The sequence below is a fragment of the Artemia franciscana genome, unplaced genomic scaffold, assembly GCF_032884065.1.
Source record: "Artemia franciscana unplaced genomic scaffold, ASM3288406v1 PGA_scaffold_32, whole genome shotgun sequence".
NCBI classification, from domain to species: domain Eukaryota; kingdom Metazoa; phylum Arthropoda; class Branchiopoda; order Anostraca; family Artemiidae; genus Artemia; species Artemia franciscana.
Genome location: NW_027062665.1, coordinates 730,785 through 755,139, shown reverse-complemented (window position 1 = coordinate 755,139; position 24,355 = coordinate 730,785). Strand labels below are relative to the sequence as shown.

The window sequence follows — 24,355 nt, the reverse complement described above, 5'->3', positions numbered from 1 at the left end:
GGTACGCCTATTTTTAGTTGTAGCAGGTGTGGTGGACACCCTGAAGGATCTATGGAATTTAAAAATTCAGATGGATAATTAACCGCTTCATTTGGTTCCGAAATACAAATTAACTGCGTAAAACTTGCGAATATACAACATTCTTCGCTGTCCAATTCTCGCTGCATATAAATAGATTGTCAGGTTTACCGACCCTCGAACATGCAACGTACAATTGTCCATGGGAAAAACAATCAGTATTAAGATCAATACCACATTTTTCTAATGATTGACCTTGAGCTTTGTTAATGGTGATTGCAAATGCTAATCGAATTGGGAATTGCAATCTTTTAAATTGAAAAGGCATATCTGTTGGAATCATGGGAATGCAAGGAATAAGAACAGCCTCACCCTCAAAAGGCCCTGTCAGGATTGTGGCCTCTATTAGGTTTTCCATTGTTTTTTTTACGGCAAGTCGAGTGCCATTGCAAAGCTTTGGTGGGTTTATATTTCTTAAAAGTATTATTGGTACGCCTATTTTTAGTTGTAGCACGTGTGGTGGAAACCCTGAAAGATCTATGGAATTTAAAAATTCAGATGGATAATTAACCGCTTCATTTGGTTCCAAAACTGTGTCGACTGACTTGTAAAGGACTGCCTGGTCTTGAATCTTGGTCAAAACAATATTGTTGATTTCGTGGACGTCTATATTTTTGGGTGCGAGAATCGCTCTTTCACTTAGCCATTTATTATTTTTATAATTTTTTAGAATATTCGGAAATACTTTTTCAATCAATTCATTTTTGGACGTCACTAAATTACAGAAATCAGCAGGTAGTTGTATACGTCCTGAAATTGAGTCTACTGGGAGCTTTCCGTTTCCCATTGCCAGCAATTGATCTGAAAATGTTTGACCAGAGTCATCGTTTTGCAATCGGACACGCATATTTGTAGTTAATTTTAATGTTTTTACGTGTGCCCATAAATTAGAATTTTTCAGGCAAGCATTCATTTCGTCTGCAGGAGTTGATCTAGGTATTATAGGTAATGTTTGCCTGAAATCTCCCGCAAGCAATATTAAGGTGCTGCCAAAGGGTTTCGACTTCCCTCGCAAATCTTTCAAGCATTGATCCAGAGCCTCGAGCGATTTTTTGTGTGCCATTGTGCACTCATCCCAAATAATAAGTTTGCATTGCTGCAATACTTTACCCATCCCAGATGATTTGGAAATATTGCACGTGGGAGTTTCTGTAGAATGCAAGTTCAGAGGCAATTTCAAAGCGGAATGAGCAGTTCTTCCACCAGGCAGCAATGTTGCGGCTATTCCGGACGACGCAATTGCCAACGCTATATCATTTTTAGATCGAATTGATGCCAGAATCAGTTTTATCACAAACGTTTTACCAGTACCTCCTGGCGCATCCAAAAAGAAAATTTCTCCAACGTTGTTATCGACACAATGCATTATCGTATCATAAATGTCTTTTTGTTCCGACGTTAACTTGGAAATGTTATTTTGTACATACGACAATAGATCACTCGTACTGTAACTTTGTTCACGATCCAATTCTACACATCTCGAAACAGCAGCGATACGGTTAGGTGAAGGCATTCCCAAACCCTGAAGAGGTTTGTTTGCCATACTTATGCACAAATCTTCTATAACAACTAAAGTGTAGTTATAAATTTCTGATGTAAAATCAAAAGTCATGTCTGACGTCTCTAACTGTTTTCGATGAAGTATATCTTCGGACATTTTTGACTTATATTTTTCCCATAAATCTGTAGGAGCTGATGGAGAGCAAGTTGTTAAAATGATGCCAAACAATGCACGAATTTGACTTGGGGTTGACGTTTCGCACGCGTCATTGATGCAGTTATCCCAGTGTTGGTCATTCTCCAATAAATTCAGAGCTTGGCATGCACTACGGTAAGTGTCATGTATAGTACCATTTACAGTCCTCAAATACTCAAAGGATGTCGGACCGGGTACATTCACCAAAAGCAGGCGTAGAAAGAAGCATTCATGTTGATTGGGGTGAACGGTGTAGAGTCTTCCTATCGTGGTATCTTTGAAGATGGTAGGTTGGCCGTCGACTGACTTACCCTGTTTTCGACGTTCAAATACTTTATTTTTAGTATTCCACGTGTAATACGAAGGCACTTCAGTATACAGCAGTTTTTTTGCAAAAGAATCATTTTTGCAAAGCGAAAAAAAAGCTGTTAATGTTGTATCCGGTGGATTCAGGACTCTTTGTTGCACGTTGGTTTCCGTGAAATAAACACGTTGACCATTCTGTAAATGTACCGCTAAGTGAACAACAGCTGGACTACGTTCATGTATCGGAAATGAAAGAATTCGCCAAACAGCTTCATTACTGCTTATGTATCTTCCAGCCTGATATTCTACGATTTCATCGAAATCTTTGATTTCGGACTGCAAGCCAAAAACTGCCATGTCACTGCCTTTGTTGACGTATTTACATATGTATTTGATTGCCTTTACGGAATTACAGTATTCAACGTTTATGTGTGCATTAAATGTTTTTGATAATAAAGGGGAATATGGAACAACCCACTGGTTATCTACTTCGATCGTGGTACCGTTACGCTTCTTTATTATTGCTGTTTTACCGCCATCTTCAGTAGATCTTCTTCTATATTGTGGGTAACCATCATTGCCAGTAATTGTTTTGGGTACTAAAAGTCGAGGATATTGCTTTGTGCACCTTCCTTTGGCCATGCATGGTGAATTTTCGTTCAGTGCACTGCAAGGTCCATGTATCATATTTTTTACAATAATATCATGTAACCCCTTATCGACATTTTTATCAGGTATTTCAGCGGAAATCACATCATCAATTTCGTTTGAAGTAATTTTTTTATGTAGCCAGATTAGTATATGTGCGTGTGGCAAACCTCGTTTTTGCCATTCCACTGAGTACATCCAGCATCGCACTGACCCAAACACTTCATGTTTTACAAGGTAGTTTATCAGTGATTTCAACTTTTGCCGGAAGACACGTGCCGTAATGTCATGCCTATGAACCGCCGATTGTCCTTGAAGTAAAAGCTGCAGTATCTCGTCCCAAGATTGATTACATGTAAATGTAATAAATAAATCTGGACGACCATAGAGACGAACATACGCAATAGCATCTTGAGCATATTCATGCATATGACGGGGACTGCCAGCATATGACGAAGGTAAAATTGTTAATCTTCCAACGTTTGTGGTATTACCGTCATTTATAAATGCATCTCGCAAATGAATGTATTGTTCAGAGCGGAGCTTGGTCTGATTCAGGCGGATATATAGCAAACGTTCTGATTCAATTTTAGCATACATATCCACGACAAATTGGTGAAACAATTCACGGCATTTTAAAATATAATTTTCTTCATCCTGCCGAATCATTAGTCTATAGGAATAATAATGCATTGCACTGCATTTCTTATTCATTTCTTTGTTAGTGGCTGGATTCATCAATTTAATATTAAAGTGATAGCCGTTGGCTCCATCCCAAAAAATGATAGGATATTGTAGGGCATCGTAGCATCGATGAGTTTCAGCAATTCTTAACAACTGAGCGTTTCGCTTATGTAGAATAATATCTCGAGGTAAAAACTGATCACCGACCATAACGATTGCCACTTCGTCGATAGTCGGAGCATTGTATCTACGCACATGTTGGCCAGGAGGCGTTTTGTCAGCGGAAATAACAATTTTATGAGTATCAGTAGGCATCAAATCGATGGCTGTTTTGAACAGACGCACTAACTTATTATTTTCGTGGAAAAGATGTTGCAATTGGGAAACGATTGTCCTTTCAACGTTGGGAGAAATTTCGCAACGTGCATTCAATTCAGAATTTCTATCACTGATGAAGTACAATTGTAAAAATTTATGATTCTCGCCTGAGAATGGTAGAAGGGACCCTGCTTTATGATAAATTTGCCCTTTTACTTTGAAAGTAGACATAAATTGATCTGGATTTTCGATTTGGGCTCCAAACGACGTCATTTGGAAACATGAGTTGTATTGTCTGATTTTTGGCAAAAAACGCTTAGATTCTGACGTATTTCCAGTAAGGAAAGTCTTCAATGGCTCTGGTGGTGCAGCCAATAGAGGAATTTTAACTTTTCCTGAGGCGCAACACATTCCCATTGTTTCACCATTGAATTTCAAGGCCTTGCAATAGGGACAAATTTTAGACATTGTCCCGATTTGAACACATCTACTCAAGCTATAATCATCGACTGGGTTGTACCTGAATGCCAGGCGATAACTTTCAGATTGCTCTGATTCCTCGGCACGCTTTCTTTTCTTACTTTCTCTATCAGCCTCAAGCCTGTTTCCCTGCTGTTCTTTTGATTCCTCGGCACGCCTTCTTTTTTTACTTTCTCTTTCAGAAGCAAGTCTGGTTTCGCGTTGCTCTGGTAGTTCCTCGACACGCCTTCGTTGACGTAAATTGCACATTCTTAATCTGGCCATTTCTCTTTGAACCGCAAGCCTGGTTTTGCTTTTTGGTAACATTCTACCTTTTTCAATGTTTTTCAATTTTTCAGTGTTCATTCTAACATTGATGTTAGAAAAAAATTTTACGTACCAAGCATGCAAACACTCGACAATTTATAATAAAACTCAAAATTATAAATATCTGTTATAAGGTTTTCGAATTACTTTAATCTATTGTCAAAATATATAGAAATATTTATGCAATTACCAGTTTCTACATTTTTAGTTTCAGTTTGGTTTTCAGTTTAGTTTCATTTTTATATATATTTAAGATATAATCTGGCGTAACGGACAGACAACTTATTTTTATATATATAGAAGAAGATAGATTTTTATATATATAGATACAGTTTCTTCTTTAGTTTTTTTTCTTTTTTAGTTTTTTCTTTTTTTAGTTTCTTCTTTTTATTGATTTGTTTTCTTCAATTTCTCAATGTTCATTCTAACATTGACACTTGGAAAAATCTTTACGTGCCAAGCATGCTAAAGCTCCAACAATTTAAATTAAACCTCAAATTTGGGGTATCTGTTTTAAGGTTTTCGAATTACTTTAATCTATTGTCAAAATATATTGAAATATTTGTGCAATTCCCAGTTTTTTTTTTAGTTTTTTCTTTTTTTAGTTTTTAGCTTTTTTAGTTTTTTTTTAGTTTTTTATCTTTTTTATTTTTTTACGTTTTTTCTTTTTAGGTTTTTTCTTTTTTTAATTTTTTTAATTTTTAATTTTTTTTTTTAGTTTTTTCTCTTAGTTTTTTTTTAGTTTTTTACCATTATTCTTTTTCGAATTACTTTTATCTATTGTCAAAATATTTCGAAATATTTATGCAATTTCCAGTTTTTACATTCTAGTTTGTTTTCTTTTATATATATAGAAGATATAATCTAGCGTAACGGACAGACAACTTATTTTTATATATATAGAAGATATATATATAGATATATATATATATATATATATATATATATATATATATATATATATATATATCATGAAGAGAGAAATCACCAATGCAACAGCACAAACACAAACACACACACACACAAAAAATAAAAAAAAATAGCACTACAAAATAGCAATAAGACCATTAAAATGACACCCATTCCTCAGTTTTATAGGCAAGGGAATTTCAAAACAATGTTGTCTGTCTTATTTGGAATGTCTGGAAACATAAATTTCTGTCCACTTTTTCTCATGAACAAAACCATGAAATACCCTGATTGACACCATCTGTTTGAGCCCCCTCCCTCCTCCAAAAATGATCTTCTTTCAGTCTTGGGGGCTTTAGACAAAGCCTAGGAACTTGTGTTTTCATGCAGCATAACTATCAGTCTGTCTGTAACTATAGAGGTTAAAAAAGCTTGGTCCAAGAAATATTCCTGTTGAACTTTTGACATCAATAACAGCACTCCTATATACCCCAGTATAATGTATTAATCCTGATATATATATATATATATATATATATATATATATATATATATATATATATATATATATATATATATATATATATATATATATATATATATATATACATGTGTATATATATATGTGTGTGTATATATAACCTTTTCTTATTTCTTTTTAGGTGGCTCATGCAAACATAATAATTACATATTGATGCTTCTTGTGTCAGGTCTAAGTTTCCTATGAAAAGCAATGAAAGGCTGGAATAAAAAGCATCTTAATAATGGAATTCCTCTCTACTCTAAGTGAGTATATTAAGATTTAGCACTATATCCATAGAACCACTGTTATGCATAGAAGAGTAACTAGGGGATATTTACTAAGGTCTCTATGCCCAACTTTCTATCCCCAAATTTCTTTTTAAAATGATGATGAAATAAGCAAACAAATATTTAGACTTAAAACACATTTTGTAGCCTAAATCTCAAATCACCCTGAGAAAATTCCTGTGACCCCTTGAATATCGGTTTTGTGCAGCTATCTGTAGGCTATAGCATGAATAGACAGCAGCTGCAGCTTAGTAGTTCAAGTTCAATTCAAGTTCAATTTATTAATACAATATGCATAACAAATAAAATACACTGGGTCACGGAGAGACGAGCTTGTGATTGTTAACTGTCCCTTCATCATGCCTTGATTTAAAATCATCATCAAATTTATACCCGTTTCATGGACACAGCTATGGTAATGTAATAAAAAAAAAAAAAAAAAAAAAAAAAAAAAAAAAAAAAAAAAAAAAAAAAAAAAAAAAAAAAAAAAAAAAAAAAAAAAAAAAAAGATGTTGGGCTAGGCGATAATACTAACCACAGGAAAACTGTCTTTTAAATCGTTTACCTGCTGTATGCAAGTTTTTATTTTAATCAAATTTTCCTTGACCAGCATTCTTTTTCAAATATTTTGTGTGTTTAGAGCTATTGAATGAGTTTACTTTGTAATTTGCTACATAAATACACACACACACACACACATATATATATATATATATATATATATATATATATATATATATATATATATATATATATATATATATATATATACATATATATATATATATATATATATATATATATATATATATATATATATATATATATATATATATATCTGTATATATATAATTTTGTATATATATTAGAAAATTACATTAAATAGTTGAATTTGCTGTGTGGATACTGTATCAACATTAATGTCAATTGGGGGTGGGAGGGGAAGGTGCCCTTAAAATAAAAAAATGTTGTTAAGTCTTTTAAGTCTTTGTTGTTAAGATACCTGCTATGAAAGAAGATATCTGGAATCGTGGCTCTAAATATTGAGCCAGTTTTTGAGTACAGATGGAATTGCCATTTTGTTTATACTGGAAGGGTTCTCACATCAGCCTTGCACTGAGCGCGGTAGTCTGAAGTGGCGTGTAAATAGAAGTGTCCAAGAGAGATTTCCAACAAGAGGCTCTCTCTTTCCAAGAACGATTTGGTAGGCTATAAGAACTAGCATACAAGCCCTAATTTAAGTAGATTTTTTATTTGAAGGAGGGGAGTGTAGGCATCAATAACCCTACATATCATCAGTATTACCCATCTTCAATAACAATTGAGTGAAAAAAACTCTTGATTTTTAATCTTTTTTTTGTACATATTACAGAGAAGGTTGAACGGTTTTGATTTTATTTTCTTACGATTGTGTTTTGTCTTTTTCAACTTCATGTTAAACTCTAAACATAGTGTCTACGTATATGTAGAATTCACTGTTAGAAACAGGGTAAAAAATCCTCTGGTCCCCCTGATTTTGGTTATGTGTGGTCTGTATAGACACTAAGTGAAACTAAGTATACTTTAGATTTAAATGCACACACAGATAATAAGGGGTTTAATGTTAAAGTTTTTTAGTCTTACATGGGAAGAATGGGATGTTCTCTGACTATTTATAGTTCTGCTTTTAGTTCTGGGGATTGTATGCTTCTCCTGGTTTAATATTGATATTTACAATTTCCTATGTGGACTTCTAACGTCTTGAAAGTAGTTTTCAACTTAAAATTTTTGTATATTGGTTTTTCTGAAAAAAATCTTGATATGCCTACAGAAAGTATAAGTATATAAAAGTGGAAAAAGAGGAATAGGATAGATGCATATAGTAAGTAAGTAAGTTTGATGGCAATAGATCCTCAAGGTCCAAACTGGTAGTCCTGATCTCCATTGTGCGGCCCTTCAGCCAGGAAGAACAATGGTGGGTTGGGACGCATATAAAGAGGAATAAACCAGAATAGAATCAGAGTATAATGAACCAAACGAACGAAAACCGAACAGACCAACAAAATAAGGAATAAACCAAAATAGAAAGAGGCTTAGAAATAACCCAGTGGTAATTGGAGCAATCCAAATTAAATAGAAATCACAATCACAAGTCTGAATATCACATGGAATCCCTGTGTAAAGCCAAAAACAAAATGACATAGAAGCAAAAATAAAATGAAAAAAATTGAATACAAAAGAAAAGACTGATAGACATACCAGAAATGGAAGATTTTAGAAATAGAAAGGAAGTGACGTAAAAATAGACCAGGATTAAGATAGAATCATCTACTGTAAATTGAAAAATGTTTTTAATCAAAATTGTCAATATTACATGGAAACCCAGTGTAAAAGCAAAACGAAATAGCCAAAGTGCTACAATAAAAGCGAAATTATATATATATATATATATATATATATATATATATATATATATATATATATATATATATATATATATATATACATATATATATATATATATATATATATATATATATATATATATATATATATATAAGTATTAGGCTCAATTTTGCATCTAGTAGTTATATTTTATATAGTTTGCATTAAATTAGTGTAATATGAATCTCTCACTCATATAACAGCGCACAAGAACTTTGATTGACCTAAATAATATGAAAATATAACGACCTAAAACCAAGACTCTCTCTTCCATGGAATGCTACCTATCATTTAGTTGTGTAAATTAGTCACCCGCAGTATCTTAAGTTCCAGAAAACTTTGTGGGGGGGGGGGGAATGCATTCTCCAAAATCTGGGGGTGACAAAATTGTTTTTATTGTTTTTCATTAAAAATACTCTATAAGGAATTTTCTAATAAAAGTATCACAAATTGTATTTTTTAAAATCTAAGGGGAGGGGGAATTCCCCTCTGATTGACACTCCTAGTAATCAGCGTTTTTGCTTTCAGGAATGGAGCCTCCCAGTTTGAGCATCCTGTACACTCAGATCTCTTAAATCAAATTTATCATTTGACTGAAACAACAAGATACAGCACTTACAGAACAGCTCAAAAGCTACGCCTTCTTCAGAAAAGAATTTTTTGTAAGTTATTTGCTGTTTTCTTTCCTATTTTAGTGGGCTGTTTGTTATTTTTCTATACAAAAAAAAAAAAAAAAAACTTAGAAAATTAAACAACCGTGCTCAAAACCAAATTTTATGTATTTGATATTTATCTTTTAAATGATAAAGGTGGATGTTTTTGTTTTCAGAAACAATATCATTTAGTTATGGTAATTCCTTGTCAAGAAACTAGGCAATTAAAACTTTTTTTGTTTTATTCTTAATTCGCTATTTTGCAGAGTAAAATTCAAAAAGGATTGATCCAGATTTATATTGTTTGGCTAAAAGTTTACTCTAAACTGTTTTCGAGAATTATTTTTTAAAATTGAATGATTGGTTTCTCGCCCTTGTTCTTCTCCTTCCATTTCAATTCATGAAAAAGATAAGAAGAAACTTCATTCAAAAGTCTTAGTGCAGGGAGAGGGTCTTTCTATGACAATTGTTAAAAATTGCCCAAATTTTTACACAAGTTTGGTAACCCTGAATTAGCTTCATGTCCCATAATTACTGATATTTTATTTGAGGCTTGTCTTTCTAAATTGCTTTGTGTTCTTTTTTTTATTCTATACGTATTTCTTTGTTTTACTCTGAGGACGGCTGAGCGTAAGCAACAAAGAGAAATAAAACTAAAAAAAAACATCAAACAAGACTGCAGCCAGTAGAGAGAAAAGAGATGAAAGACTAAAACAACGCGGATATTTCGCCTGTATGTAAACTATTTGTCCTTAGAACAAGACAAAAAGGAAAAACACTAAATTAAAAACATATAAAGCCACCACCAATAATAATAAATACAATTGTCGCTACCGATCCACGTAGGGAAAATGAGCTATTAGAGTTACTTCAATGAGAACATCAAAGCAACTTTGATGTTCTCATTCTGTGTTCTGATTCTGCGTTCATTCATTGTGTGTTCTTATTCGCAGTTGTGAATAGAATTCTCATTCCTCTCTACTGGCTACATTCTCGTTTAATATTTTTTGTTGTTGTTGAATTTTATCTCTCTTTATTGTTTGTTGTCATGGCTGGCCAATTCGGCTTAAGAACTTTCATACGGAACTTTAAGAACTTAAAATGTTTTCACGGTTATTTGTCTTTTTTTCTTCGGTTGTATCAAGTCAACAAGGCTTAGAAATTTATTGTTCCCTATTCTGAGATGTGTTTAGCCAGTGTGGTCTTGGAACTCATTTGTACCCCATTCCGTGATATAATGGGAAAAGACTGCCATCTTCTAAGCAAAGAGCATTTAAAAACTGGAAAGTCCAAAATTTCGCTGATACAGAGGAATTGTATAACAGAATGTGTGATATTAAACAATCATTTAATTATAATAATTAGCGAAATATAATATAATAAAGTATAGCAAAAAAAAACTTGTTAACCCTCCTCAGTAGTGAGTCTTGGTGACCAACAAGCTTTTTTTTAATTAGTTGTTCCTAAAACTGTCCCCAGGTAGTCTCCAAAAGTTTCTTGTTTCTTTATCTCTTATAAAAAAAAGTGAAATCTGAGTCCTTGTAGCCAAATTAAACTGAGTCTGAAGAATTGACAAGAGTTGGAGTTAACAAATAATTTTTTTATATTTTTTTTATGAATACATAAAAAACTTAAGAGTTAGAAAATATATAAGAAGAAGCGCTAGAAATAACCTGTGCCTAATACTTGAGATAAAGTGAGCGCAACACAAAGGTTTAAAAACGAGCAAGGTTTCATTTTAAAAAAATTATGTTTTTGGTTTTTAATTGTACCGTTTTGAAAAGAAATTCAAACGAGATTTATAAATTGTATTATCGGTACAATTTTTGCCTAAGCTTCGCACTGAAATAAGAATTAAAGATATTGAAAACAAACTAATTAATTTGTGAGCAAAACAAAATGCTCCCTGATTATTTAAATTGTTACAGCGAGGAATTTATTTGCTCTATCAGTAAAATTTCCTAAAAATTGTCAAATAGAAAAAGCGAAATGTTTATTTCTCTGTTTCTTCCTCGTACAACAGAAAGGGAATTTCCCCTCCCAGCCGTCTTAAGATGATAAAAGTTTGGTTTGAACCTCAGTACACCTACATTCACTCATTCATTTGTCAATTTAACATAAAATAATTTTACATGTTTCTTTCTCGTGATTACAAAAGAGAAACTTGGGATCTGGTCTCTGTCCTTCTTTCTGCATAATGTCAATTCCTCCAGCCTTTTTTTTTATTATCTTTTTTTTTTTAGGATTTAAACTGCTAGGTATTCTGTGAATCCTAAATGTTTCAAATCTTTTATCATTTAAAGTTTTTCTCTTGTTGTTTAGTCGATAAAATTCGGGCGACTAGTTTGGCACTAATATTACATCGGCAGCTGGCATTCTCTAGCCTAAGCGTGCAGGAAAAAGGAAATCCAGATGTACCCTTCTTGTCCTACCCAGATGTGAAGATGCTAATCTATGATATATTAAGCACCGTTGAAAGAGACTTTTTAGTTTCAACTGATGCCTCGGTTAATGTAGATGTCGTTTGCAGCATGATTTTTGCATGTTTCAGGTATTTAATTAAGATATGATAATATTGTAGAAACCAAAAGTTTTTATTTTGAATGGATGTATTTAGGTACGAATAAATCTAACCCTTAGATGAGGAGGGGGGTATCTGAGGATGTTTTTGGAGACAACAAATCTACAAAAAGTATTATTACACAATTTTTTTTTTTTTTGGGGGGGGGGTCTCTCCGACAAGTTTAAAGAGAAGAATAGCTTAAGAAGCAAAGTGTTCCTGGTTGGAGTCCTAACTTCGAATTAAATTTAAATTAAAACAAAAGTTTTTCCTACTGAAAGTAATCTTAAAACTTAAAACAAACAGAAATTATTTTCCGCATATGAGGGGGGTAAAAAAAAGTATACGATACTAGACCCTTAAATTCCAAACCAGCGGTACTGATCTCCGAGACCCATTTAGAGCTGGGTTAATTGTGGCTGAGCTTACAGGGTTACGCCACTGATCTCGGTCCCAAAGCAAATAACCGACCACACCAGGAATTGAACCCCCGCCCTCCGGGCAAAGATCTGTTGTGCAAACCACTCGACTAAGGTGGTGCATATAAAAGGGCCTTCCCCCTCCTCAATACCCCTCTCTTTACGCTAAAGAATTGAAAAACTTTTAATAAGGTTTCGATTCCAATTACATGGCTCTTGTGGTTCAAGAATTGCTCTTGAAGAATTGAGACCAAAGGTTGAACTTTTTCTATTCGTTTTAAGTTTTAATGTTGTTCCTTACTTTCAGTAGAAAAAATTTGTTTTTTTATTCATTTTCTGATCGTTTTTCAAATAATCTTAGGAAATTTGCCTCCCCCCTCCTTCTCCATCGAAAATTCCCATATAAATCATTCCTCCATAGAATTTTCCTCCCCTGTAAATTTTTTCGGTGGGAAATTACCCCAGAACAATTCGATCCTCGCTCCGAATTCCCCCCAAATTTTCTTGCTTACTATTCCGCCTGAAAAATACTCAAATTATACTTCTATTTGAAGAAAGAACTAGTTTTTATTTAATTTCTGATCTTATTCAAGGAAAATATCTCCCGGAAATCCCCTCCCGCAATGGAAATTTTCTCCTAATGATGTAGAATTTTTCCTAGTAATTATTCCCCCATGGAAAATTGTTCACGTGTAAAATCCCCCAGAAAAATCCAACTCTGCTGAAAAATTACCCTGGGTAATTTCCACAAATCATCTATATATGTAAAATGGGGTCGCCAACGAGAAAGTTATATGAATAAAACAAATTTCGTATACGGATTCCGGCAAATTCCCCCTTGTGTAAATTTCTCCTCGAAAGTTCACTTCTGGAAACTTCCATCCCAATGGAGGTTCTACCCATGAAAAATCTATCCCCCAGAACCGCCCCCACCCTGAAAAATGTCGGTATACTTCCCTATAACATATACTAAATGTAAACAAAAGGCAAATTTCATAACTTGCAGCCCTCCCTCCGGTGGTTCTGAGGATCATGTCACCTCAAAAGACATTGTTGTTATACCTTTCAACTATACTGAACAAAATACTTACCTCAAAATTTTGATCAGACGACTTTTTGGAAATAAAGGATGTGGGAGTTGGAATAGTTGCCCTCCAATTTTTTGGGTCCCTTAAAAAAGACAGTATAACTTCAAATTTCGGTCCAAATGAACCCTATCGCGATTTTCTAGGACCGTTGGTTCGATACCATCATCATTGGAAAAAAACACGCATGCTGGATCCTTTGGAACCAGCATAAAAAACCAATTCTTTTGATATGTCTATAAATATCGAAATTTTGTTTTTTTGAGATTCGGTTATTATTGAGCCGCATCGTTCCTTACCTACAGCTAATTACCAAGAACCGTTTGATATAATAATTAATTTAGGGCCTATCTGAATGCTCTGTCGAATAGACACATAGTGTCTAGTTCAAAATCTGTTATAACTTACCCTGAAAGATCTAAATTAATAATCTAAGCCGTTATTGCGATATTGCTTTGTCACCCTATTGACAATTTATATAATCATAGTTCGTTTTGTATAATCAAAACGAACTATGTCCTGGCCGAGTGGGTTGGTGCGCTGGATTCGGGATCCTTTATCTGAGAGGACGCGGGTTCGAATCCCAGTTTACCCAATTCTTCAGTTTGGGACGGGGGTCAGTGGCGTGACTCTGTAAGCTTAGCCAGAGTCGACCCAGCTCTAAATGGGTACCTGGAGAAATATGGGGAAGGTAAACAGGAAGGGTGTGCGAAAGCACAGGATGGCTGGCCCCCAACCCCCTATTGAACTTCCTGGCTGAAGGGCCAAGAAACGGAGATCAGCACCGCCGGTACGGACTGTAAAGTCTAATGTAAAGTGTCCTTTACCTTTACTTTATATTTCGTTTTGATTTATTTCAGCATCCGCCTAAATATTCCTTGAAAGCTACACCTTAATACCCTTAGCTTGTGATGTAGTAATAGTTGTAGTAGCAGTAGTATCACTGTGTGCATAGCACCTTTTTTTAACATCCCCTTCAACACAAGACGAAATATTTAACTTAGTATACCATCAACCGCTCCTGAAGCATTGCTGTACGTCCTCTTGACAACCTATTTGGGCACAGTATGTTTCGATTTGTTTCAATACGGTTACAATATTGCCCAGAATTTTTGCCTTAATTCCCTTAGGTTCATTAATAGTAGTAGTTGCACCAGTAGTTATAGTAGTAGCAGTAGGAGCAGAGTTAATAGTAGTAGTCTTAGCTTTAGTAGCAGTAGTAGTAGTAGCAGTAATAAAAATAGTAGCAGTAATAGTAGTTGAAGGAGTAGAACCAGTAGTATTAATATTGCAATATTGTTTTTCGGTTAGTTCAATATCTCCCACAACAAGCGTTATAAGTTTTAATTTCACTGTCGAAACTGTTCCTAAGATATTGCTGATATGCCCTTTTGACAACCTGCTTACAAATGTCAGGTTGTCATCCGTACAATATACATTTTTAGAAATATTCTTTGAAAATTTCACCTTCATACCCTTGGGTATAGTTGTAATAGTAGTCACAGCAGTTGTATGATTACTCAACTTAATAAAATTAACCATTACTGTAACATTGTCGATCCGTTCTTTTGATAAACTGTATATTCATATACTTCTTGAAATTTTCATCTTAATGCCCTTAACTTTACAAGTAGTTGCGATAAAAGTAATAGTTGGAGCAATAGTAACAGTAGTAGTAGAACTAGTAAATGTTGCAGTCGGAGTAGTATTAGTAGTAGCGTGCACACATTACCTTTTGGTTAATTGATCATCCCCTTTAAGTATTCTCTGAGAGTTGTAACTTAATCTGCAAATCAATTCTGAATAAACGCTATTTTGACAATCTACATGTACATAGTGTCTTTTGTTAGTTCGAATTTGCCATCAATATTCTCTCAAATTTTACATTCATAGAGTTAGCCTTAATAGTACTAATATCAGAGTAGTTTCGATGATACTAGAAGTAGTTGCAGTGTTAGTGTTGAATTAGTAGTAGTAGAAGCAGTAGTAGCAACAGTATTAATAGTGGTAGTAGCATGTACTTATTGCCCTTTAGTCAGTTGAACATCCCTTTCATGAAGCCTCGGGAGGTTCACCTTGACACGTTAAGTCGTCCCAAAAATATTGTTGATGTTCGCTTTTGACGCCCTTTTCACCTTAATACTCTAATCCTTACAAGTTGTTGCAATTGAAATAGTAGTTTAGTAGCAGTAGTAGCATAATTAAGAGTAGCAGTGGCGTAAGTGTTTGTAGCGATGTGCATATATTATCTTTTTGTCAGTTGATCTTCCCCTTTAAGTATTCTCCTAAAGTTTAAACTTAATTAAATTTAAAAAAACGGATTTTTTTAACTGAAAGTAAGGAGCGACATTAAAACTTAAAACGAGCAGAAATTACCCCGTATATGAAAGGGGCTGTTCCCTCTTCAATGCCCCGCTTTTTACGCTAAAGTTTGACTCTTTCTCTCAACTCTACTTTTTAAAACAGTAAAAACTTTAGCGTAAAGAGCAGGGCTTTGAAGACGGAACAGCCCCTTTCATATACGGGGTAATTTCTGCTCGTTTTAAGTTTTAATGTCGCTCCTTACTTTCTGTTAAAAAAACTTGTTTTTTAAAAATTTAATTTCTGGACGTTTTTTAGTTAATCCATGTTTTGATTTCGGCTCTCCGCAGATGAATAATTAAAACGAAATTTGTATATATATTTATTTGGCTAAATGGCTTTCTCATAGAATTGATCGAATGATTTTGAGAAAAAAGTATGGGGGAGGAGGCCCAGTTGCCCTCCAGTTTTTTGGGTACTTAAAAAGGCAACTAGAACTTTTAACTTTTTACGAACGTTTAAAAGATATACGTAACTTACGAATTAGCTTACGTAACAAACTTTTATATTCGTATGTTTTTATTACGTATATGAGAGGGTTCGCCCACTCGTCAATACCTCGATCTTTACACTAAAGCTCAATTTTTTTCCCCTGAATCACAAAAGCCGTGGAATAAATAGTTGAAATTACTGAAAATATTTTAGAGTAAAGACGAGACTTTAGGACGAGGTGAACCCCTATATGCGTAATATTTTTTGTTCGTTTTAAGTTTTAATGCTACTCCTTACTTTCAGTTGAAAAATCTTTTTCAAATTTATTTTTTCATTGTTTTTTTTTAAATAATGCTAGAAAATGCTGCGCCCCCTTCATGGAAATCTGCTTCCCCCATGAAAAATTCCTCCATGGAAAGTTTCCCCAACATATTCTCCTCTTCCCAACCCCTCCTCCCAACCAAAAAATCCCCCTGAAAATGCGTGTACACTTCCCAATAACCATTACTATATGCAAACACTGGTCAAAGTTTGTAACTTGCAGCCCCTCCCACGGGGACTGTGGGGAAGGAAGTCGTCCCCAAAGACATAGTTATAAGATTTTTCGACTGTGTTGAATAAAATGGCTATCTCAGAATTTTGATCCAACGACTTTGGGAAAAAATGAGCGTGGGAGGGGGCCTAGGTGCCCTCCAATTTTTTTGGTATCTTAAAAAGGGTACTAGAACTTTTCATTTCTGTTCGCATGAGCCCTCTCGCAAAATTCTAGGACCACTGGGTCGATACGATCACCCCTGAAAAAAAAAAAAAAAAAAAACACGCATCCGTGATTTGTCTTCTGGCAAAAAATATAAATTCCACATTTTTGTAGATAGGAGCTTGGAACTTGTACAGTAGGGTTCTCTGGTACGCTGAATCTGACGGTGGGATTTTCGATAAGATTCTATGACTTTTAGGGGGTGTTTCTCCCTATTTTCTAAAATAGGGCAAATTTTCTCAGGCTCGTAACTTTTGATGGGTAAGACTAAACTTGATGAAACTTATATATTTAAAATCAGCATTAAAATACGATTCTTTGATGTAACTAGTGGTATTAAAATTCCGTTTTTTAGATTTTTGGTTACTATTGAGCCGGGTCGCTCCTTACTACAGTTCGTTACCACGAACTGTTTGATACCCAAAATCAGTTCTTGAGATACGCCCTTTTTTCAATATGCATGGGCTTAGTGTGTTTTGATTTATTTCAAATTCCACCTCAATATTCTGTCTACTTTTCACCTTCATACGTGTAGCCTTAATTTAACCAGTGTCATTATAGCAGTGGTAATAGTACGAACCGTAGTAGTAGTAATAGTATATAATTATTAGTAGTAACAGTAGTAGTAGCAGCATTAATAGTAGTAGTAGCAGGTACATCTTGCCTTTTGGTCAACTGAAAATCCGACTCATGATCCCCCAGAAGTTTCCTCTTGATGTGATAAGCTGTTCCAAAATTTTTGCTGATACGCCCGTATGACCAATCTGTATACACATAATATGTAATGATTTGATTCAACTTTCTCCTCAGCGTTCTATCAGATATCTTTTTCAATATTCTCAGCCTTAGAAGTACTCAATACAGAAGTAGTAGTTGCAGTAATTTTAGTGCTAGTAGTAATAGTACTTGTAGTAACAGTAGAAGTAATAGTAGTAATAGTAGTAGCTTGCAAATTATGTCTTTTTGGTTAATGTATCATTCCCCTTATCATTTCCTGAAAATCCCAAATTAATGTACTCAGCCATTCCTAAGTTACACCCTTTTGACAACCCATATATACATAACATGTTGTGATTTAATTCGGCACTCCCCTCAACATTCCCTGAAAGACTCACCTGAATGCCCTTTGTATTTTGGCAAAGTAGAAGTCAAACATGCATACCTTTGCATGCATTCCATAAAAACCTTATATACCCACAGAAAACAGATTAGAGCCCTTCTCCCAGGGTTCTGGGGTGTTGTGCCAACCCTGGAGGTATTGTTATTTGTTCCATGGACTATTTTAATTACTTACAACCCTATTCCTATGGCACTGGGAATTTGTGTCAACCCATGAGGCATTGTTATATGATGTTTAGACTATTTTAAGCAAAATCGCTGTCTCAAAATTTTAATCCGATTCGCTTGGTAAAGAGAGGTAGTCGGAGGGGGATGGGGGGCTAGTTGCCCTCCATCAGTTTTGACTCTTAAAAGGGAATTGGAACTTCCAATTTTTAAGCAAATGGGCCTCCTCTAAAGTCTATAACCATCCCTTCCGTAAAAACCTTAAATGCCTCCAGGGCATAATTTACAACCCTTGCCTTCCTGACTTTAGGGGTTTATTTCAACCCCAAAAGCCTTGTTATATGATATTTGGACTATTTTGAATAAAATAGCTGTCTCAAAGTTTCTGTTAGATGCATTTTGGGACGATACGACGTGTGTGTGTGTGTGTGTGTGTGTGTGTGTATGGGAGGCTAGCTGTCCTCTGATCACTTGGACAATTAAAGTTGGCACTAGAGCTTCTGCATCCAATGAGCCCGTCCGAAATTTATACGGCCACGCTTTCTATACAAACCCTATATGCCCCGAGGTCGTAGCTTCAAAGACAAATTCTGGACCTTTCAACTACGTTGAACAAAATGGGCATCTTAAAGTTTTGATTGTAAGTGTTTGGGGCAATGATAGGTGGGGGAGGGGCAATTTGCCCTCCCATAGCTTTCGACTAATGAGAAGGGACCTATCAACTAGGTAGAACAAAACGGCTATATCAAAACTTTGATCGGAAATTTTCGGGGAAATGACAGCCGTTGGGGGAGGGGCATTAGCCCTTCGATCGCTTTCGATTATTAAAAAGGGCACTCACCCTCTCAATATCCAATAGAATGACCCTTTTTTGAAGTTTCTACGACAAGGCTTTCTATAAAAACCTTAAATGCCCCCAGGGAATAACTTACACTCCTTGTCCTGAGAACTGTTTGGGCTGTCATCCTCAAAGACATTATTTCTGGACCTTTCAAGTAAGCTGAACAAAATGACTATCTCAAAATTTTATTGGAATCATTTTCGACTATTAAAAAAGGGCACCGGTCCTTGAATGAGTCCTCTTCGAAGTTTCTACAACAACTCCTTCGATACGAAGTGCCCCGGTCAAAACAAATCCCAAAAAAATAATACATTGTGCTAACATCGTTCTTTACTTAGGCTGCGCTATTGCGCTGACTATGATATAGATTGTCTGTTGTTATTTCTTTCAGAATTTAACGCAGTTTTTTTCTTATTAGTTCCACAATTAGGCTACACCATGCATTAGAATGAGAATAAAAATTTTCATCTGTGATGAAAATTTCTCTTGAGGCAGCATTCAAAACATCACTAATTTTGGAAGAATCACCCTGAGGGCTGTAGATATTGAAAGTATTAATGCTTAAAAACACTGTGCAACCCAAAACTTCCAATTTTTTCAAATCTCTCTAGGTATTGAGTACTGACTGGAATAAAAGGAATATTTTTTTTCTTTATGCCAATTAAAATTGCACCTTCCTTCCTAAAAATAATATATCCTTCAAAAGCTACATTAATATATGGCTCGAGCCATGGTTTTGTATACAGAAAATGTTTATACCATATACCATTTACGATTATACAATTAGAAAATAATCTAAATGCACATCTTTATTTGTTTTAAAAGGCATATCTTTATTCATTTCAAGATAATAACTTAACAATTTTTTATAATTTAAAGGTAATAATTTATTATTGCCTTTAATTTTTTAATTAATTAATTAATTACCTTTAATTAATTTTATTATTATTATTTGTAAAGGTAGTAATAATTAAATTAAAGACAATAATTTAAAGGAACTGACTATTTTCTTGCTCATACCGAATTGATTGTGGCACTATCTACATGACCGATATTTAAATTTTTCAGAAAAAAGCTTATTTTTAGGATAGAGGCGTATTTTTTGGGATATATAGCTCGAGGTGTTTCTCTAATATGCTTGTTTATGTACAGTCTGTGTATGAGTCTTGCGTACAGCTGAGGCTCTTTTATATCCTAATTGGTACTTTTCAGCAAAGTTTAAGGCTTGTTGATTTTTTCGTCTTTCTGGGTAGATTTGAAACTTTAATGAATGGTTGCCTTTACAATTTATAAATCTGTATTTGGAGGGCTGTTTGTTAGAACACCATAAGTTTGTATAATGTTCTACTTTACAATTCTTTTCAGCGTGCCCTTATTCGTGATATTTAAAACATTGTGAAACTTTTCTGTTGTGCTCATGGATTTCTCTGTCTCTTCCCTAGCAGGCAGCTTGTGAATCAGATGACACCACAAGGCTACCACTCTTAGTGATTTATAACTATTTCTAGTGATTTGTATATTTTTATGTTAGAAAAATCACTAAATCAGCACATAAATCACTAGACTATTGAAGAAAATCACCAAGAATCACTAAAAAATCACTAACCTAGTGATTTTTTATCGGGTGGCAACCTCGTGCTACCACAAAATGTGATTAGTATTGACAAACTGTCCTCCAGAATTTTGAATTCTCTGTTGAAACGTTTCGCTATTTTTAGAGATTTTACAGACACTGAACAAAAAGAAGCTTTTATAATTTCTTCTTGACATTTATATGCAAAATTAAATAAAAAAAACAAGTTTTTTTAACTGAAAGTAAGGAGCGACATTAAAACTTAAAACGAACAGAAATGACTTCATATATGAAAGGGGCTGCTTCCTCATCAACGCCCTGCTCTTTACGCTAAAGTTTGACTCTTTCTCTTAACTCTACTTTTTAAAACAGTAAAAAACTTTAGCGTAAAGAGAGGGCGTTGATGAGGAAGCAGCCTTTTTCATATATGAATTAATTTCTGTTCGTTTTAAGTTTTAATGTCGCTCGTTACTTTCAGTTAAAAAAACTTGTTTTTTTTATTTAATTTCTGAACGTTTTTGAATCAATGCATGTTTTGATTTTGGCTCTCCACAGAGGAATAATTAAAACGAAATTTGTATTTTTTTTTTTTTTTGGCTAAATGGCTTTCTCATAATTTTGATCGAATGATTTTGAGAAAAAAAGAGCGGAGGAGGAAGCCTAGTTGCCCTCCGATTTTTTGGTTAATTAAAAAGGCAACTAGAACTTTAAATTTTTTACGAATCTTTTTATTAATAAAAGATATACGTAACTTATAAATTAGCTTATGAAAAGAACTTTTGTATTCTCATTTTTTTAATACATATGTGAGGGTGTTCGTCCCCTCGTCACTACCTCGCTCTTTACACTAAAGCTTAAATTTTGTCCCAATTCATTAAGAATGACCCCTGAATCACAAAAACCGTAGAATAAATAGTTGAAATTACTAAAAATACTTTAGCGTAAAGAGCGAGGTATTAGGAGGAGGTGAGCCCCTCATATGGGTAATAATTTCTGTTCGTTTTAAGTTTTAATGCTGCTCCTTAATTCCAGAGCCGTCCTGGCCGAGTGGGTTGGTGCGCTGGGTTCGGGATCCCTTGTCTGAGAGGACGCGGGTTCGAATCCCGGTGTACCCAATTCTTCAGTTTGGGACGGGGGTCAGTGGCGTGACTCTGTAAGCTTAGCCAGAGTCGACCTAGCTCTAAATGGGTACCTGGAGAAATCTGGGGAAGGTAAACAGGAAGGGTGTGCGAAAGCACAGGATGGCTGGCCCCCAACCCCTCATTGCACTTCCTGGCTGAAGGGCCAAGAAACGGAGATCAGCACCGCCGGTACGGACTGTAAAGTCTAATGCCGTATACTTTACCTTTTTTCTTTACCTTACTTCCAGCTGAAAAAAACTTTTTCATATTTATATTTTCATTGTTTTTTTTTAAAAATAATGCTGGTAAATCCTGCGCTCCCTTCATGGAAATTTTCTTCCCCCATGACAAATTCCTCGATGGAAAGTTCCCCCAGCATATCCCTCTCTTCTCAGCCCCTCCCCTCAACCAAAAAATCCTCCTGAAAACGCCTGTACACTTCCCAATAACCAGTACTATATGTAAGCACTGGTCAAAGTTTGTAACTTGTAGCCCCTCCCACGGGGACTGTGGGGGAGTAAGTCGTCCCCAAAGACATAGTTACAAGTTTTTCGACTACGCTGAATAAAATGGCTATCTCAGAATTTGGATCTGGTGACTTTGAGAAAATAATTAGCGTGGGAGGGGGCCTAGGTGCCCTCCAATTTTTTTGGTCACTTAAAAAGGGCACTAGAACTTTTCATTTCCGTTAGAATAAGCCCTATCGCAACATTCTAGGACAATTGGGTCGATACGATCACCCCTGGAAAAAAAAAAAAAAACTAACAAATAAACACGCATCCGTGATCTGCCTTCTGGCAAAAAATGCAAAATTCCACATTTTTGTAGATAGGAGCTTAAAACTTCTACAGTAGGGTTCTCTGATACGCTGAATCTGATGGTGTGATTTTTGTTAAGATTCTATGACTTTTAGGGGGTGTTTCCCCCTATTTTCTATAACGCAAATTTTCTCAGGATCGTAACTTTTGATGGGTAAGACTAAACTTGATAAAACTTATATATTTAAAATCAGCATTAAAATGCAATTCTTTTGATGTAGCTATTGGTATCAAAATTCCATTCTTTAGAGTTTTGGTTACTATTGAGCCGGGTCGCTCCTTACTACAGTTCGTTACCACGAACTGTTTGATAGTGTTTAATGCTTCGCTCCTATTTGGGTCAGAGAGACGTCACAAAACGTGGAAGTTGCAATTAGCTTTTATTTAAATTTACAAGAAAGATCTTAAGGGCTTTATTTGATATATTCCGTGTTCTAGTTATCGCTTTAGCAGTTTTAAGGTTTTATACATTTATACTTATGTATATACATGTATGCTACAGAACTACACATAATAAAATAGTACCAAATAATACTTTCCTGCTACAGGTGGCAACGCTGGTTTTAGCCATCAAAATATGCACTAGAGCTCGGAGTGTGTGATTAAATTGGCCTTTTCAAAACACATGGGTTACAGTGCTCCTTAATAAGCTAATGTTAATAATATATAACAATAATAATAATAAGCTTATGTTGGCAACTTGTACTGTCTTATTTTAGAAAAAAATAAAACTATCTCTTAGTGCTATAAACAACTTGCTATGAATCATATTCAAGATTAATGATAATTTGTCCATCTCGAAACTAGTTTTTTTTTATTTTAAGTACTCGTAAAGTTTCATTTTTAGTCCATTCAGGTAAAAACTGACTACTTCAAGTAATTGACTATTCAATTACTTGACTATTCAGTAAAAATTGACTATTCAAGTAAAATAGACAATTCATTAGTTCATCTAAACACCGAAGGCCAAAGTCATCTCGACCTTTCCTTCATTGTAGTCCTGGAAAAATCTTCCTCAATATTTCAAAGCGCCTATGCTTCAGAGCCATACCTGACCAATGCCATTCCCTTGGCTTCTAATATCCCAATCTTAGTTCAAAGACTGACTGATTGTTGGTAATTATAATTTGTGCTATTTTAATACAGATAGACTACTTAACGAATTGTACCTACTTCTGGCCCAACCAGACCCACAAAATTCAGTGATTTTATATTTTCAACTGTTTTTTCCCTCATAGTTCCTTCTTAATTTTCTACAATTTCTTACTTGGGCTGGTTTCCTTCTGTTTTACTGAGTTCCTTCCCAAAAATAATTTACGCGTACGTGTCTCCACCTGCATAAGAATCCTTACAAATTTTCAGAGATAGAGACTCTAAAGCCATGATCCCCAACATGGGTTGGGCCCGCCAGTGGGGCATGGCAATATTTTGGTGGTTCGTCGACAGGACGTGAACCCTTCAGTTCACTTCACTTTAGAGCGTCAATTTTGAATAAAAACCTTTTTCATATTAATGACGTCATATTCATATGCCATAATAGACGCTAAAGTTTGACTCTATGTCACAACTCTACTTTTTTAAAACAATAAAAAACTTTAACGTAAAGAGCGGGACGTTGAGGAGGGGACAGTCCCTTTTATATGCAGAATAATTTCTGTTCGTTTTAAGTTTTGATGTCGCTCCTTACTTTCAGTTAAACAAAACTTGTTTTTTTATTTAATTTCTGAAAGTTTTTGAATTAATGCAGGTTTTGAATTTGGCTCACCGTACCTGAATAACTAAAACGAAATTT

The 24,355-nt window shown here is 34.7% G+C and overlaps 1 protein-coding gene across 2 annotated transcripts in view; it reads left to right on the top strand.

Moving 5' to 3' along the window:
• Nucleotides 1–24,355, top strand: part of LOC136041636 (dystrophin-like) — a 92,217-nt gene that overhangs the window by 11,623 nt on the left and 56,239 nt on the right. For both annotated transcript variants that reach the window (XR_010621075.1, XM_065726333.1), the window contains exons 2-4: nucleotides 6,088–6,211; nucleotides 9,188–9,321; nucleotides 11,635–11,863. Coding sequence is in view for 1 of the 2 variants with exons in the window: in XM_065726333.1 (XP_065582405.1) it covers nucleotides 6,159–6,211; nucleotides 9,188–9,321; nucleotides 11,635–11,863 (416 nt within the window). In the remaining variant the exon portion in view is untranslated. The remainder of the gene's footprint in view (nucleotides 1–6,087; nucleotides 6,212–9,187; nucleotides 9,322–11,634; nucleotides 11,864–24,355) is intronic.